This window comes from Triticum urartu, chromosome 7A (genome assembly GCF_056163025.1).
Source record: "Triticum urartu cultivar PI428250 chromosome 7A, HENAU_Tu73, whole genome shotgun sequence".
Lineage (NCBI taxonomy): Eukaryota > Viridiplantae > Streptophyta > Magnoliopsida > Poales > Poaceae > Triticum > Triticum urartu.
The window spans coordinates 10,163,323-10,178,288 of record NC_141879.1 but is presented as its reverse complement, the minus strand read 5'-3'; the positions used below and the strand labels follow the sequence as shown (position 1 = coordinate 10,178,288).

Sequence of the window (14,966 nt, the reverse complement as noted above, 5' to 3'; positions counted from 1 at the left end):
CCAGTACTGCACTAACTTTTGAAAAAAATAAAAATAGGAAAAATCACAATAAATGAAAAAAGTTCGTGAATTCAAAAATGTTTCGCGGATTTTGAAAAATAATTTCAAAAAAAATCTTTGGCTTGGAAAAAAGTTATTTGGTTTTTAAAAAAATTCATCGGTTCTGAAAGTACATTGATTTTTTTAAAAAGTCATTCAATCTGGAAAAACCATCGAATTTGAAAAAGGTTAACGAATTTAAGAAAAGTTAATGATAGCGTTGATCGCCTTATTAAAGAAGTGAAAGGACCTATAATCATCACAATAGTTAGGGTTGCCGGTTGGTTACCATTGATGCGCCGTGTATAGGGTCTTGGGTCTAGTTCTTTTGGCCGATTTTTCCAGAATTTTGAGAATCGGACCTCCCCCAGCTTTGCCCAGAATCTTGAACCAATAATATTTTGACAATCCCAACTAGATAGTATGTAAACAACTAGGATTGTCAAGAAAATATAGGTTCAAGATTCTGGAAGAAGCTGGGTGAAAATTTAATTCTTAAGATTCTCGGAGAATCGACCGAAAAAACTGGGCCTTGAATTTGAATCTTGACATGCGTAGATCTCTTGAAATCTTAACATAAGAGAAAAAAAGGTTTAAATGGGCCGGACCATGGTGTAGGGGTTGTGCGCCGGCTGGGGAGTTCGCCTATAACGGGGTTGCTTAAGGCGCGTATAGGAAATACCACGTGCGAACCAACATGTGGTTAGATAGTTAGAGGGACTGTGGTATCCCCTCCGGCTAGGGTTCAAATTCTGGTCCTCGTATTTATTTCTGGATTTATTTCAGAATTTCCGACGATGCGCATTCAGTCAGAGTGGGAAATCTATATTTTTCTCATAGACGCCGACTGGATGATTGGGCTTGGCCCAGTACACCACGCACGCGCGCACCGGTCACTCTCGCTCCTCCCCTTCTCCGCCCTCTCCGCCGCAAATCGCCACCGGCGACAAGTCCTCTCTCTCTCTCTCTCTCTCTTGTGCAACCCCCGTACGCCCACCGACCTCCGTCTGTGCCCTCAATCACTGCCGCCACACCCACACTGCCTACTGCCAACTAGAGCAGCGCCGAGGCCCCCGAGACGGTGGTGGTCGGGATGCGGGCCTCGCCGGTCCTCATGGCGGGCGGCCCCCGTCGGCTGCGGCACCTGGAGCTGCGGGCTAGCCAGAAGTAATTCGAATCCTAGTATTTTAGTATATTCAAGCCATTCCACACTAAAAAACCCGGAAAAGAGAGTGGAAAATTCAATTGTGTGCTTGTTCATCTTCATACTAGCTAGGTGTTCCATCATTTAATATCTGTTCTCTTGTTTTCCTCCTTAAACACCCCTTAACTATCTTCCAGCCTGGTGACCCTCACCTTAGAAAAGGATAAGTCTGCTTAGGAGAAGTTTGTTCTTTTACCTGTTTCCCATAATTTGTCTTTCTACACCCAAGATCTCTTCATCCAAAAAACAAACACAACTCCCTCCCTAGGCCTATACACCCAAAAAAATAAGGACGCGGCTAGGGAGCGGCCGGCTGCTCCCTAGCATCCCGTGGCAGCCTGTCATAAAAGGAAACGTTTGGTCCCCCCTGACAAAAAGAGAAACTAACCGGCCCACGCTATAACCACGCTATAACCTGGTCCGCCCCTCCCCTCACGTGCTCCCTCTCTCTCCAACCCCCCCCCTTCTCCTGACCATACCAACCCCCTTTCCCCCGCGTACCCATCTTCTTCCCCATCAAGTTAGGGTTTCCCTTCCCAAGATCCAGAAAGCTTCCATGTACCTGCAATGGCGGCATAAGACCTGGTCAGCAGATCCAAATTAATGGGTGAAATCAGAACAGAAGCAAAAAACAATCACGGGAGGCCAGGTTTGCTCAACTCTTCCATCTAAAAGCATCCCCCTTTCTCAACGACTCTTTTCTTCACTTTCTTTCTAGTTTATACACAAAATGCTATGTTGTATCCTTCTTTCTCATGTTGGTTAGTGAAAAATCATCTGATTTGATTATTTCTTAAGCAAAAAACCTGACCAAAATGCTATGGTTTTAAGCAAAAACTGCTGCAGGTTTTAAGCAATTAAAAAAGCATGATTATTTAGTGCGAAAAAATTGTAGTTCCTGATCTGGGCAAAACACTGATACTAATAGCAGAATTGTAAGCAATTCGGTTACCAATTTTAGGCAACTATTATGACTGTGGTAAGCAACTGTTGTATTTTGGGAATCAAAAGTAAAATCAGGCAGATGAGTGCCATGTTGACTTCACACAGCCAATTCAGTTTGAGTAACTGTGCGTGCCGGTGCATGAAATAAAAAAACCTAGTATTACAAGCAATTTCCCTACTTGTTTTAGGCAAAACTGGTAAAATTTGGTGCAAAATAAAGAGAAATCGTTGTTCATGTGTTCGTTTGAAGCAAAACTGGTAAAATTTGGTGCAAAATAAAGAGAAATCATGGTAGATGCTGAAAAGTACTGATTAAAAACTATTTCAACTTGTGTGTTCAAAATCAAAAGGAAAAAAGATTGCCTTGGGGAATTGATTGAACATTACCTTGGGGAATTGTTTGAACATTGTTTCCTATCAATTGTACTTCCTGGCAAGAAAATTAGGTTGATCCTGCAAAGAAGAGTTCATGCACAGAAGAAAGACAAGAAAAAACACATGAACCCTTAGGGGCTCCAACGCGTTAAGATAGTTCAACAAGCAAAAATGAAAAAAGAGGCCATAAACACAACATGGTCCTGAAGTTGCTGGTACGAATTACATACTAACAAAGTACTGAACATGAAGAAAATGTCACACCCAGCTAGTTTTTAGTACTGGTATATAAAATTTATGAGACGCACAAAACGCTACTCTCAAAAGTCTCTAATATTAGCTTTTCCTCTCGATGCTAAAAACACTTCAAGAAAAAGAAGGCATCCTGTTCCCATGGAAAAAGCTTGCTTTACTCGGCCTTGGAAACACATGAAAATCAGTTGTATCTGCAGCCATTTGGAAAAAAGGAAAAATGGATCATTGTAACTATTGAAAAAAACATCTCTCCTATAGGCAACTATTGTCAATACAGCAGTTGCCTAAAAAGCAATCACATAAAAAAACTGTTGTATTGACATAAATTGCCTGAAACATAAATCATAAGCGACTATTGTAAAAAATTAAAAAGAGTCATTTAGAAAACTTTTCCTACTGCTCATATACCTGAAAAGTGAAAACTTAAATATACTTTCATGTTGCGTCCATGATAAAAAAATCATATACTTGCTGTTACTAAAAATGTTGCCTATGTACAGTGTGTTAGTTGCTTGCCTCGTCCAACTAAACTTGTTCGCTTCTTTAGTTTGAAAAATGTGCAGGGTGGATATGATTGACCTAAATGAGCTGCCAGAAGACAATACCCCTGAATTGCAAATTCCTGCCAACAATGATATTGGAGATCCTGCATTTTACACACAGCAGAGCATCCATGCAGGTGATGCTGAGTTCGTTGCGGAATCTCCTAATCCTATGGTCATGCAAAATGTTGTCAAAACTGTGGCAGAAGCAATGGGTATGGGTGGCCACTCACTTAATGCAGGGGTGACCGCATGTGGTAGAACTAACCCTGGAACAGAAGCAGCAGAGACAGATGCGCACACCCTTGATGACACAGGTGCTGCAGGTGATACTGGAGGGACTGTTGGAAATGGATTGACAGGCTTGGGAGGTGAGAACGATGATGAAGCTTGGCCACAGCCTAGGGAACCTTACATAGGCATGAGGTTTGACACTTTGGAAGGCGCCAAAGAACACTACAATGCGTACGCTTTACAGCTTGGGTTTTCAATCAAGATGAACACATCAAGGAGGACTGTTGATACTGGTGTGTTGATAAAGCAGCAGTTTGTTTGCAACAAGTTTCGGAAACCTAAAATTGATGATGGAGGAGTAGAAAGTATTCCTGCCCTAGATAAGATTGTTGAACAAGAACATGATGTTGATGAAGATGAAGAAATTGTCTTTCTTGGTGATGAGAGTAAAAAAGGAAGAAATGCAAGAAGCGGAAGCGAGATACAATAGTGCCGACAGGATGCAAAGCAAAGATGGTGGTCAAACTATTAGATGGTCGTTGGGAGGTGATTTACTTTGTTGCTGAACACAATCATGCATTGGTTGACAAACCATCTTTGATTAAGTACTTGCGATCACATCAAGGGATCCCCCCAGAAGAGAGGGCCTTCCTTACACATCTCCACAATTGCAATATACCTACAGGTTTGTGAAAACAAGACTGCACTTGCCTTGGTTTATTGTGTTAGTTGCTTAACCCCTATACAGCCTTTTGCCTAGATTTAGTTTTTTAGTTTGCTCAAAACCTAGCAAAAAATATTTTTGCCTGTACTTACATTTGTTGTGTCTTAGTTCCTTAAACCATAGCAACAAAATTGATTGCCTTATGCTAGTTGTGTTAGTTGCTCCTGGGTCTTGAACCCAAGCACTGATTTGCCTGCATCTAATGCGTTAGTTGCTTGCATTCTTAAGTTGCAAAAAATTCCTTTTTTTACACATCTCCTTGTTTAATTCTGGATTTGGTTCATGTTAGGAAAAAAAGTTTAGACTAACATTCATATATGGCTTTGCTCCCCTACAGGTCGAATGATGCACATCATGTCGGATTACTATGGTACAGAGCTGATTGTCCCTTATGGAACTAAGCATATTTCAAACCTAAAGTCAGAGTTGAACAAGAATGCGACGAAGGAAGGTGATATGATTAAGACAGTTGCCTACTTTAAAGATCAGCAAAAGGAAGATCCAGATTTCTTTTACAAGATTAAGTATGATGAGGAGGACAGGGTTGAGAATATTTTCTGGGTTGACGGTCCAGCAAGGAGGGCTTACGTGGAGGCATACCATGACTGCATCTCATTTGACACCACATACATGACTAACATGTATAACATGCCCTTTGCACCATTCATTGGAATTAATCGACATGGGCAGTCATTCATGTTGGGGTGCGGTTTTGTGAGGCAAGAGTTGGCTACAAGCTTTGATTGGCTGTTTGGGACCTTTCTTGAGGCAATGCATGGTTTAGCACCAAAAAACATCATTACTGACCAGGACATCGCGATGGCACAGTCGATTAAAAGGATGTTTCCAACAAGTATCCACCGATGTTGTCGTTGGCATATAATGAAAAAGGCTCAAGAGAAGCTTGGCGCCTTGCTGGGGCGAACCCTGGATTGTCAACAGATTTCAACAGCTGCATTGACTTCAACTTGACACCAGAGGAGTTTGAGGCAGCATGGGCTGCTCTGATGTTGAAGTATGAGGTTATGACTCATACACACTTTGAGACCCTATATAAAAACAGGGAGACATGGGTTCCTTGCTACTTCAAACACCAATTCTTTCCCTTCTTGCAGTCAACCCAACGTAGTGAGGGATTCAACGCTGTCCTCAAGCGATATGTGAACCCATACAATTCGATCCTCAATTTTGTCAAGCAATATTCAAAAATACAGACTCACATACTTGTCCGAGAGGGTGGAAAAGACTACCGAACAGAGCATTTGCAGACTGAAATGTGGTCGTCTTTTCCTATTGAGAAACAAGCCTATGACACATACACTAGGGACTTGTATGAAAAGTTTTGCACGGAGTTGAAGCTGATTGGGAGATACAATGTACGGCCCCATGGAAGTCACATGTACGAGATTTACCCCAATGAAACACAAACATGGGTTGCTAAATATGGTTCTAGGAGTTATTTTGTGACATCAGACCCTAGTGCTGGAGACTACACGTGTGAGTGCTGCAAAATGGACAGGGATGGCATGCTTTGCTGCCACATCTTGAAGGTTTTGACCCAACTTGGCATCGATAAAATTCCAGCAAAATACCTTCTTCGGAGATGGACACCTAAGGCAATTCCCAGTGCACCCCCTCATGTCGAAGGTCAACCCGATGAATTGCCAGCACAGTCGAAGAAAGAAATGAGGCACGCAAACTTGACAATGGATTTTGCAAGCCTTGCTCGTGTTGCTAGTGCAACAGATGCTGCTTCAGATTTCGTGAGGAAACATATGCGGGCAGCTCGGACAGAAATAAGGCATTTGAATTTGTCGAAGAAAAAGAAGCCAACATCACCTCCCAATGTGCCCCCTGGGGGCCCTGGTGGTCCACCACCGTCAAGTGGTGGTTCTGCACCGCAATCCAGTGCTCCTCCGGCAAACAGTGCCCCTCCACCACCTCCTACTTCAGCTACACGACCGCCAAGCAGCTCTTCACAACATCCCACTACTTCAGCAACAAAGCAAAAGGTGGTTGTTCCTTTTGGAGTATCTGCACAGCCCATGCCAGGGGTTGCACCTCGGCCCAGTGCCCCTCCACCACCTCGTACTTCAGCTACACGACCGCCAAGGAGCTCTGCACAACATCCCACTACTTCAGCAACAAAGCAAAAGGTGGTTGTTCCTTTTGGAGTATCTGCACAGCCCATGCCAGGGGTTGCACCTCGGCCCAGGGGACCTCCACCACTGCCAGTGGTGGCTGCACCACTGCCAAGACTTCTGCAACACAACCTAGAGGATCTATGCCGGTAAACAGAGGACCTACACCACCACATGGGTGGCCTACGCAGCTACTGAATGTGACAAACCCACATGGGTGGCCAGCATCAACACCCAGGGGAGCTGCCACACCACCGCCATCGGTACTTGCCCAAGTGCAGATTGTCTCTGGACAACAACCTACTCTTACACAACAGCAAAAGAGTGGAGGCCAATTATTGTCTTCTACTTCAACACCTACTGATGGTCATGCAGGTGCTTCTAGGGTTGACCAACACCTTGGATATCCTACTCCAACACCTGACCCACCTATACCTAGAGACCCACCAAAGTCGACAACCAAGGGAAGGGCGAAAACTAAGAGGATTCAATCAGCACTTGAACTGCACCCGAAAATAAAGAACAAATGCAGTTATTGTAGTTCTATTGAGCACAATTCGGCGCTCTGCCCAACAAGATTGGTGTGAAAAAGAGTAGAGAATGCGAGAAGGTGGAGATGTTGCTTGCAAAGTTAGAGATTTGAGGAGCACCATGGCTTTGAATTTTAGCGTACCAGAAACTACCTATGATCCAGAAAGCTTTTGAATTTTAGCGTACAATGTTGTAATTTGATTGAACCATGTTAAACAGATATCTTGTCTTGTAGGCATGGACTATTGCATTACTTTTACTATGCATGCAACTTCTGTTGCATATTCTTGCAAGTTGCAATATTGTGTCACTCAACTAGTTTAAGTATTGTTGTGCTAATTTGATGATAAAAACTACCTTAGTGTAGATTCAAGATGTCTATCCATGGGGCCTTGTTGTAAACGGTGTTGACCCAATTGCTTGTTAGTTGCTTCCTGATATTTGGAATGTCATTATGGGTGACTCTTGGCACAGCCCTTGCCTCCCAACCACTTGTGAGTGTAAGCGCGAAAACCCCACAGTCAAACCTATAGAGAAAATGGAAGGAAAAAATAGTATGGCATTAGTTGCATAGTTTCTTGTATGTAGTATAAATATAGCAAGAAAATAAACAAAAATAAAGAGAACAGATCAAACAAAAAAGACCGTGTAAAAAATCTAGCGGTTTGGATGTTCTGGTTGCTTACTCATTATTTTGCTTTGGGACATCAATGTTGACAAGTTTAAAATCGTCCATGGAAATGTGAGACTTAGGGTAGTGTTTATCCCAGAGAACTCTAACACTTGCGACAATAGACCTTGCGCAACCGTCCAGAGTCTTGTTAGCAAGTGTCCTCCACGAATCAAGCACCTCAAACTTTCGATCTCGTATATTCAAGTTGAAAACCCAATAATGATTTCCTGTGATTGGATTTCTTTTGTCAATTTTCTCTATGACAGGGAACATGATCTGTAAAAAAAGAATAGGAGACAAAGAAAAAAGTTAGTATACAACACAGAAAGCCGTGTTTTAATCTCGGCAACTTATACAACTGTATAAAACATTTGAGCAACTTGTTATATTACTCTCTGGCAAATTAGTACAGTCATTTGAGCAAACATGTAATGTCATTTGAGCAACTTGTTATGTTACCATAAGCAACTTATGTTGCTACTCAGGCAAGTGTGAACATTTGTGTGAGCAACTTCTTGCATGCTATGTGGTTGTTTACACACTTGTTCCATGCATTTTATAACTAGAAAAAAATTATATGAACAATAAGCAACAGTTTGGCTGACCATATCTTTACGATCCAGCCGGTTGGATTTATTGAATCTTGAAGCAAGCTCTTGGCCGTCTAATGACATCTCCTGCAACATTTTCTGAAAAGGCAAAATAAAAAGGGAATATGCGTCTATAAAAACAGCATGAAGAAAGAAAGCAAAACATTGAAAAACCTAAAAATAACTACCGTTTTCTTACCGAGAATCTCAAGGGCATCACAACCTTCATTGAATCTGGTGGCAAGTTCATCATGATGGACTGTATCCCAATTTCAACTACATGGGTCATCAGGAACCCTTCCTTTTTCATTGCGTTAGCAAGCTCCCTCACAGTTACAAAGTACTTGCCATAGTCAATTACCTTTAGGCTACATTTGAAAAATGAGAAGAAAACAAGAATGTCATGCTGACATGATGCTCATAAATTGAAAACAAAAAAGTGGTTTTGAATCAACTTGTTGCTCTATTGAACTTTTTCAATGAAAATTGCCTGCTTTTGGTGTATGATATGCCTACATGACATTACATATGTTGCCTGACATAAATGTAAAAAATGCTTGGAAATTGTTTTACCTGGTATCTACATCAGGTGACTCTTCTTCGTTTAATCTCCCTTGCAAAATAACCGATGCATACAACCGGTTGACATCAGCTCTGCATTTAAATGAATTTTTCTCATTGTAGTGTATGAATGGTGACATCATGCAAGGAGCTGGCTTGATTATCCTTCTTTCAAATTTATTTAGGACGGGCTCTCCAGAGCTGCTGCTGCTATAAAACTTGCTACCTGATCCTTCTTCTCCTTGGTTAGAAGTTTTTTCTGGTGTGAACACTTCACATGCTTCATTACCGGGTACAATTTCAAAATCATCACTGTCGTCGAGAATTTGTATGTACTCACGTGCTGCGATACTGCTTGGCCCATCACCTCCCTGTGCACCCTCAACTGTAGTTTTTGGAATGAAAATTTCATCTAAGCCAATTGAGAAAGATGGGGCCGGGCAATACTCATCAGCATAACTGCTTGATGATGCGCTTTTGCTTTGGTGATTCTGTGGTCGATCCAACCGTGCTTGAATGAAAATGGGTGACATGCTGTTTGAGCTTTCAACAGGTTTTTCACTTGGAGGGGCAAATCTTGCTATGAGATCACTGATTTCCAGAACATTTATTTCTAGGTTATTCTTTGTGCCCCCCTTGAATTGCAGTGGTGGACGGTTTTCTTTATTATCATCACAAAAAATGGATTTTTTCCCTTGGGACTCACTGTTTGGGCACTTTGTGCCGCTGAAGTTGACTTTGCAGGCAACTTGCTCAGTGATTCAGGCAACTTTGATGAGTGATGATCAAAGCAAGTTGTGTCACCTGTAGCAGCAGTGGATGCCAAGGGGCAAATGTTTTCTTGATCCTTGCCCAGACCTGCATCTAATAATGGACCCTGTGCTGCTCCTTTCATCTTACGCTCTTTGGCATCATTAGGGACATTTGTTGATTGCGGTGCACTAACGCAAGGGAGCTTTTGTGCTTGACAATTTAGCTCAACCAAAGGTTTCCCACAACTTTGAATAGTTGTGCTCGCTGCTATTTGTGATGAAACTCTAGCTGGTGCTTCTTTGATGGAGCCTACGTTCCCCATTGAAAGATTTGCACTGAGTTTTTTGCAACTTGCTTCCTCCTTGGGCTGAGTTGCCAGACTTTGTGTGACAGATGATGCAACATTCTCACCTTGGAATCCTTTTGGTGCTCTTGTAGTGCTTGATATTTTATTTACTTCCACCTGGGGCTTCAAAAAAGCACAAGTTGTCTGTTTCTGTACATCAGTTGCCTGCTTTTGATGCTGTGTTTGCCCAGATTTCTTAATAACTGACTGCCTTTCCTTGGGAACCTGCACTTGTTGTGCATTTTTTGAACGCCTTTCTCGTAGCTCCTCTGTTGTTGCTGTCACTACTGTTGGCTTCAGGATGAAGCTGACAGTCTTTTTCTTCTTCGGTGGGATGGGTGGTAGTTCCCTCTCTACAATTTCTTCTGGTTTTCCACCCAAGTTATGTTCTGCACCCATTTCTTTCATCATCCTCTTGCGCATGTGTTTTGGACATATTCCTGTCAGGTCCATTGGGGGGAATTCCTTCAACTCTAATCCCATCAACAAATGCTGAAAACCCCTCTTTGCTTCCCATGCAGCTGGTGCCTCATCAATGCATTCTTTCGCTTCATACAATGGTATGCGTGGGGAAAAATGTTCCCGCTCCATCATCACTATGTCTGTGACATTAACTGTGCCAAATTCATCAAGCTCCTTAGGTTTGCTGTCCTTCTTTTGAACCAAAAACTGCAGTGTACATTGTTCATCATCATCACCGTCCGAGTAACCAGCAGCTCCATCCTTATTCCTGCTGTTCCCACCACCATCAACATGGCCACTGCTATTACCTCCACTCCTATCCTCATCATCCTTGCCATCCCCCTTCCCATCCCCATCCTTGTTTTCTTCCTTGTCACCGCCTTTTCCAACATCATCATCATCTTCTTCTTCTTCTTCATCCTCGTCATCTTCCGTACTAACTTCATCTTCTTCATTTTCATCGCTATCGTTCTCTTCATCCTCGTCATCTCCCTCTTGCTCGACTGTTTGCTGTGCCTTGCCCGCTACTGTACTTGCCACTGTGTCACCTGGTTGTGTTTCCCCATCCTTGCTAGCGCTGCCGTCATGGGTTGCTTGATCCTCTTGTTCCATTTCAGCAATATGTGCTTCCTCCCTCTCACCTTGTTCTTCTCGCTCTTTGGGGTTACGCCCAGCATCTTCCCTCCTCACTTCATCACCATCATCATCGTCCGAGTCCCCATCGCTGCCGTTGTTATTATCATCTGCTTCATCAGATTCATCTCCATCTTTGTCATTATCATCGTTGTCCGACTTGTATAACTCTTCTTCACTAGGTGAGGTGTCGCTGCCTTCTTCACTTAATAAGCTTTCGCTGTCACTGCCTAACTGTTTACTTCTTTTCATTGAACGCTGCCTGCTTCTTCCCATCTTACTAGGTTCAGTCGTGCTTGTCCCAGCTTCAATATCATCGATCCTGCCGATGTTGTACACAAGCTTTCCAACTGAGTGCGATATTTCGGAACACATTTCGTGTACCATGATTGATACCTTCTTTTGTTTCTATAAAACAAGAAAAGAAAAAAGTGGTTAGAACATATAGATAACAAAAAGGAGAGGTAAAGCTTAGTAAAAAAATACTCTAAGCAACTTTGAATTGGGAATCTGGAACATGTTAAAATTTAATTTTAAAAACTGAAGTTGCCTACCCTAAAGAAGCAAGTTGCTCAAAGACATGTTTAAGAATTGCCATGACACTAGTTAGCTTGAGAAAAAACAAACACAAGGAAAAGAAGGCCATAATGACTTGATGCTAACAAATAAATGAGAAAACAAAAGCTAATAATTTACTTACTTCTTTATTATATGACTCGGGTAATCTTGCTGCAACAAACTTTGTGATGTGATCCATGCTTCCAAACAAACTATCGTTCGCACATCGGGAAAACTCGGTCTTAAGCTGATTGCATTTGTTGGAAGAGAAAAAAAGAATAAAAAAAGTGTGAGCACATAAGATCCATTTGTGAAAAAATAGTACAACATAGTATATAATTTCATGCTGAAAAATAGGCAAATTTTCCACCTAAGAGTTAAGCTGAATTAGTAGCATAAAAATTGAGTCACACACCCACTGCATTTCCCTTCAGAAAACATATTCTGTTCATCACAAAAAACCAAAAATGGTATGCTTGTCTGAAAAAAACTAAAGAAATTGCTTTACCAAAATTATAAGACTTGCCAGATTTAAATACATGAATTGCCTATTTTTCTGTCATTGTTGTACATTGTACTTTAATAGTAGTCAACGGAGAAAAGAGACATATGTGTCCTAATAAAACACAAGGTGACATAAAAAGAGGAAAAAGAAAAAACTTACACGTAGTTTGCCGTATTGACCCGGGCCCTTCTTATCCTTCTTCACGATTTTTGTGATCAAATCTGAGTTCCAAACAGAAACTCTTGGTGTCAAGCTTGGGATAGGTTCATCCACATCAAGTGAGTCCAGATACAACAGCTGCATGGGAGTAAAAAAAGATAATTTTCCAACAGAAAAAGAAAGAAGAAAGAATAAGAGAGAACCAAATGTTACGATTGTCTGCACTTACTACAAGATGAAAAACACAACAGCATACAGTATTCTTCTTGACACTTGCTACTGTGAACGTTGCCTTTAACTGATCAACAACAAACTGACAGACATTTGTCTCTGTTATACCATTGACATCCATAACAGCAGGGAAGCTTTTTGGCGAGATGTTTAGACTTGTTGACGGTGCAAGAAAGCAAGAAAAAGCTACTGCTAGCCAAGCATGGAGGAAATTGTCGTCATGAGCTCCGCGCATATCTACAATCATCTTACACCATGCCGTGAGGGTTGGTGAGTTCTTGGATGTAATGTTGTAGATGCTATAAATGGCCTTTGTGATGTCAGGACGATTCTCAAAACAGACCTTTCTGCCCCTGTTTGGCAACCCCCATATTCTATGAACACTCGCTGCATCTACCGGGATCTTCCCCCTCTCTGGTATAACAATTTGGGACCTCTCGGGGTCGTAGTGCTTCATAATCCATTGGCTGAGATCTGCATCCATTGTAGTGGCTGCGAGGTCCAACAAACCCCCGAACTCTTTGTCAATTATGACACCCTTTTGGTCAGTTATAAGAGATTTGTTTAGTTTATACAGCCTTGCAGGCGATCCTCTGTTTCTAAAACCCTACAAAAACAAAAAACATAAAACATCGGGAACCCCCCCCCCCCTGTTAAAAAAAGATATGAGGCAACACATGTATGCAGTTTGGCAAATCATACACATTAGATGGGCAAAAAAGGAAATCTAAGCAAAAAACTGCATTACCTCATTTCCTGAACACTTTTGGCGCTTTGCTTTTCTTGGATGATCCTCAATATCTTTGTCAGGTTCACGCTCATTATCTTTGTCAAATTCAGGGGCCTTGTCAGCATCTGTAGATACATCCTCGTTGCTATCAATATCTGATGGACGGGGGCCACGAGCAATGACCGCTTTCGACATTCTTCTACGCTTGTACCCAATTGTGGTTGTGGGGGCAGTACTACGAGCCTACAGAGGTCAAAGAACCAACAAAAACAGCATATATAAAATGCCGCCCATTAAATGCATCACGAAAAAAGAAGAAGAATGATTTCGAAGAATTTTCCGCACGCACCTCTGTTTCATTATCTGCACTAACATTAGAAGGATCGGCATCGGGGTTGACTGGAAAGCGGTCTTCCTGCATTTCCTTACTGCTGCCATCCATTGTTCCTGGTATATGACAGAAAAAAGCCATTATTAAACCATGGGTAAAAAGATACATACATAGATAAACACGTGAGTTTGAACAGCTAACTAATCAGAAAATGAACAGCTGCTTCCACTTGAACTATCTTACACAAAACTAATTCCACTTCAACTAATGCACAAGGACACATGTGAACAGTTAAAACTAATGCACAGGCAAAGTGCATCCTCTACATTAGGCAAAAACAATGACAAAAATAGGCAAAATCTATTAAGGACATCTATTACAAAACGCGTGACAAGAAAAACACATGCAGGTTAGTGACCTTTCAGTTAGGCAAACACCATGCAAAAATAAACAGGCAACTAATAGACAACTATTAGGCGATTTTTTTTAGCAAACATGTGTACATAGAAAAGAACATACTCAGCAAAACTATATCAGGGGTGACCATTGTCGCGAAGCTGCATAATGGACTCAAAAAATAGTCATATGCACAAAAAAATGTTGTCCACTAGGTACGACTATTTGCTGTATCGGTTGGGCAAACATCGTTGAGTTGACAAGCAACTAGGGAGACAAAACAGTTATGCAAACTGTGAAGTTCATCAGTTGGGCAAACCCCATCTAGTTGACAGGCAACTAGTGAGACAATTATTGGGCAACCATGCTGTACATCAGTTGGGAAAACTACATCCAGTTGACAGGCAACTAGGGAAACAACTGTTAGGCAAACTACGCTGTACATCAGTTGGGCAAAAACAATTCAGTTGACAGGCAACTAGGGATACAACTGTTAGGCAACTAACCCGAATTAAGCAAGCAAACAGAGTAATAGGAACCGCTGACCAAAAACTACTGCAAAATCGCCTCACCAAAATCGATTTCTCGCGCATCTAGAACCTCTAACGGTGGGTTAAAACATGCACGCACACATGCCCTAAAAATAGAGGGAAAATCGAGGGAAAATCGAGTTCCTCCACCCTTCCACAAGCATCAATGGGGCGATTCGTCTCGCACCTCAACCAAAAATCGAAGCATCCAGGGCTATCCTAGCAACGGGGCGACTCGTCTCGCACCCCCAACCAAATTCGAGCGCATCCGATGCTATCCTAGCACGGGGCAAATGTACAGCCAATGCATAGATAGGAAGCAGAGATGGGGCGGAAATGTACAACGAGAGCTAGGGCGGGGATTACCGGAGTTTTGGGGCTGCCGTTCACAGCACCACCGCCGCCGGTTGTTGTTCCTCCCTAGATCCAACCCGTCAACGAATCAGCACGGCCAACATCGCCGAGAGCACAGAAATGCCTCGCCCCTTGAACGGAAACGCTGTGCACCGCTCGAATCG

At 42.2% G+C, this 14,966-nt stretch overlaps 2 protein-coding genes and 1 pseudogene across 2 annotated transcripts; 1 reads left to right on the top strand and 2 right to left on the bottom strand.

Moving 5' to 3' along the window:
* The first annotated feature begins 3,745 nt into the window (after positions 1 to 3,745).
* On the top strand, positions 3,746 to 7,046 carry LOC147956865 (protein FAR1-RELATED SEQUENCE 5-like; annotated as a pseudogene).
* A 302-nt stretch (positions 7,047 to 7,348) lies between these two features.
* On the bottom strand, positions 7,349 to 11,383 carry LOC147956864 (uncharacterized). The gene is made up of 6 exons (XM_087531494.1): positions 9,619 to 11,383; positions 8,827 to 9,199; positions 8,453 to 8,621; positions 8,269 to 8,352; positions 7,677 to 7,939; positions 7,349 to 7,517 (listed from the first exon to the last, which is right to left on the bottom strand). The coding sequence occupies exons 1-6, from the start codon at positions 11,381 to 11,383 to the stop codon at positions 7,349 to 7,351; spliced, it is 2,823 nt and encodes a 940-aa protein (XP_087387620.1).
* A 590-nt stretch (positions 11,384 to 11,973) lies between these two features.
* Positions 11,974 to 13,663, bottom strand: LOC147956863 (uncharacterized). Its single transcript, XM_087531493.1, has 5 exons — positions 13,541 to 13,663; positions 13,210 to 13,434; positions 12,487 to 13,068; positions 12,231 to 12,368; positions 11,974 to 11,994 (listed from the first exon to the last, which is right to left on the bottom strand). The coding sequence occupies exons 1-5, from the start codon at positions 13,661 to 13,663 to the stop codon at positions 11,974 to 11,976; spliced, it is 1,089 nt and encodes a 362-aa protein (XP_087387619.1).
* Between the last annotated feature and the right edge of the window lie 1,303 nt (positions 13,664 to 14,966).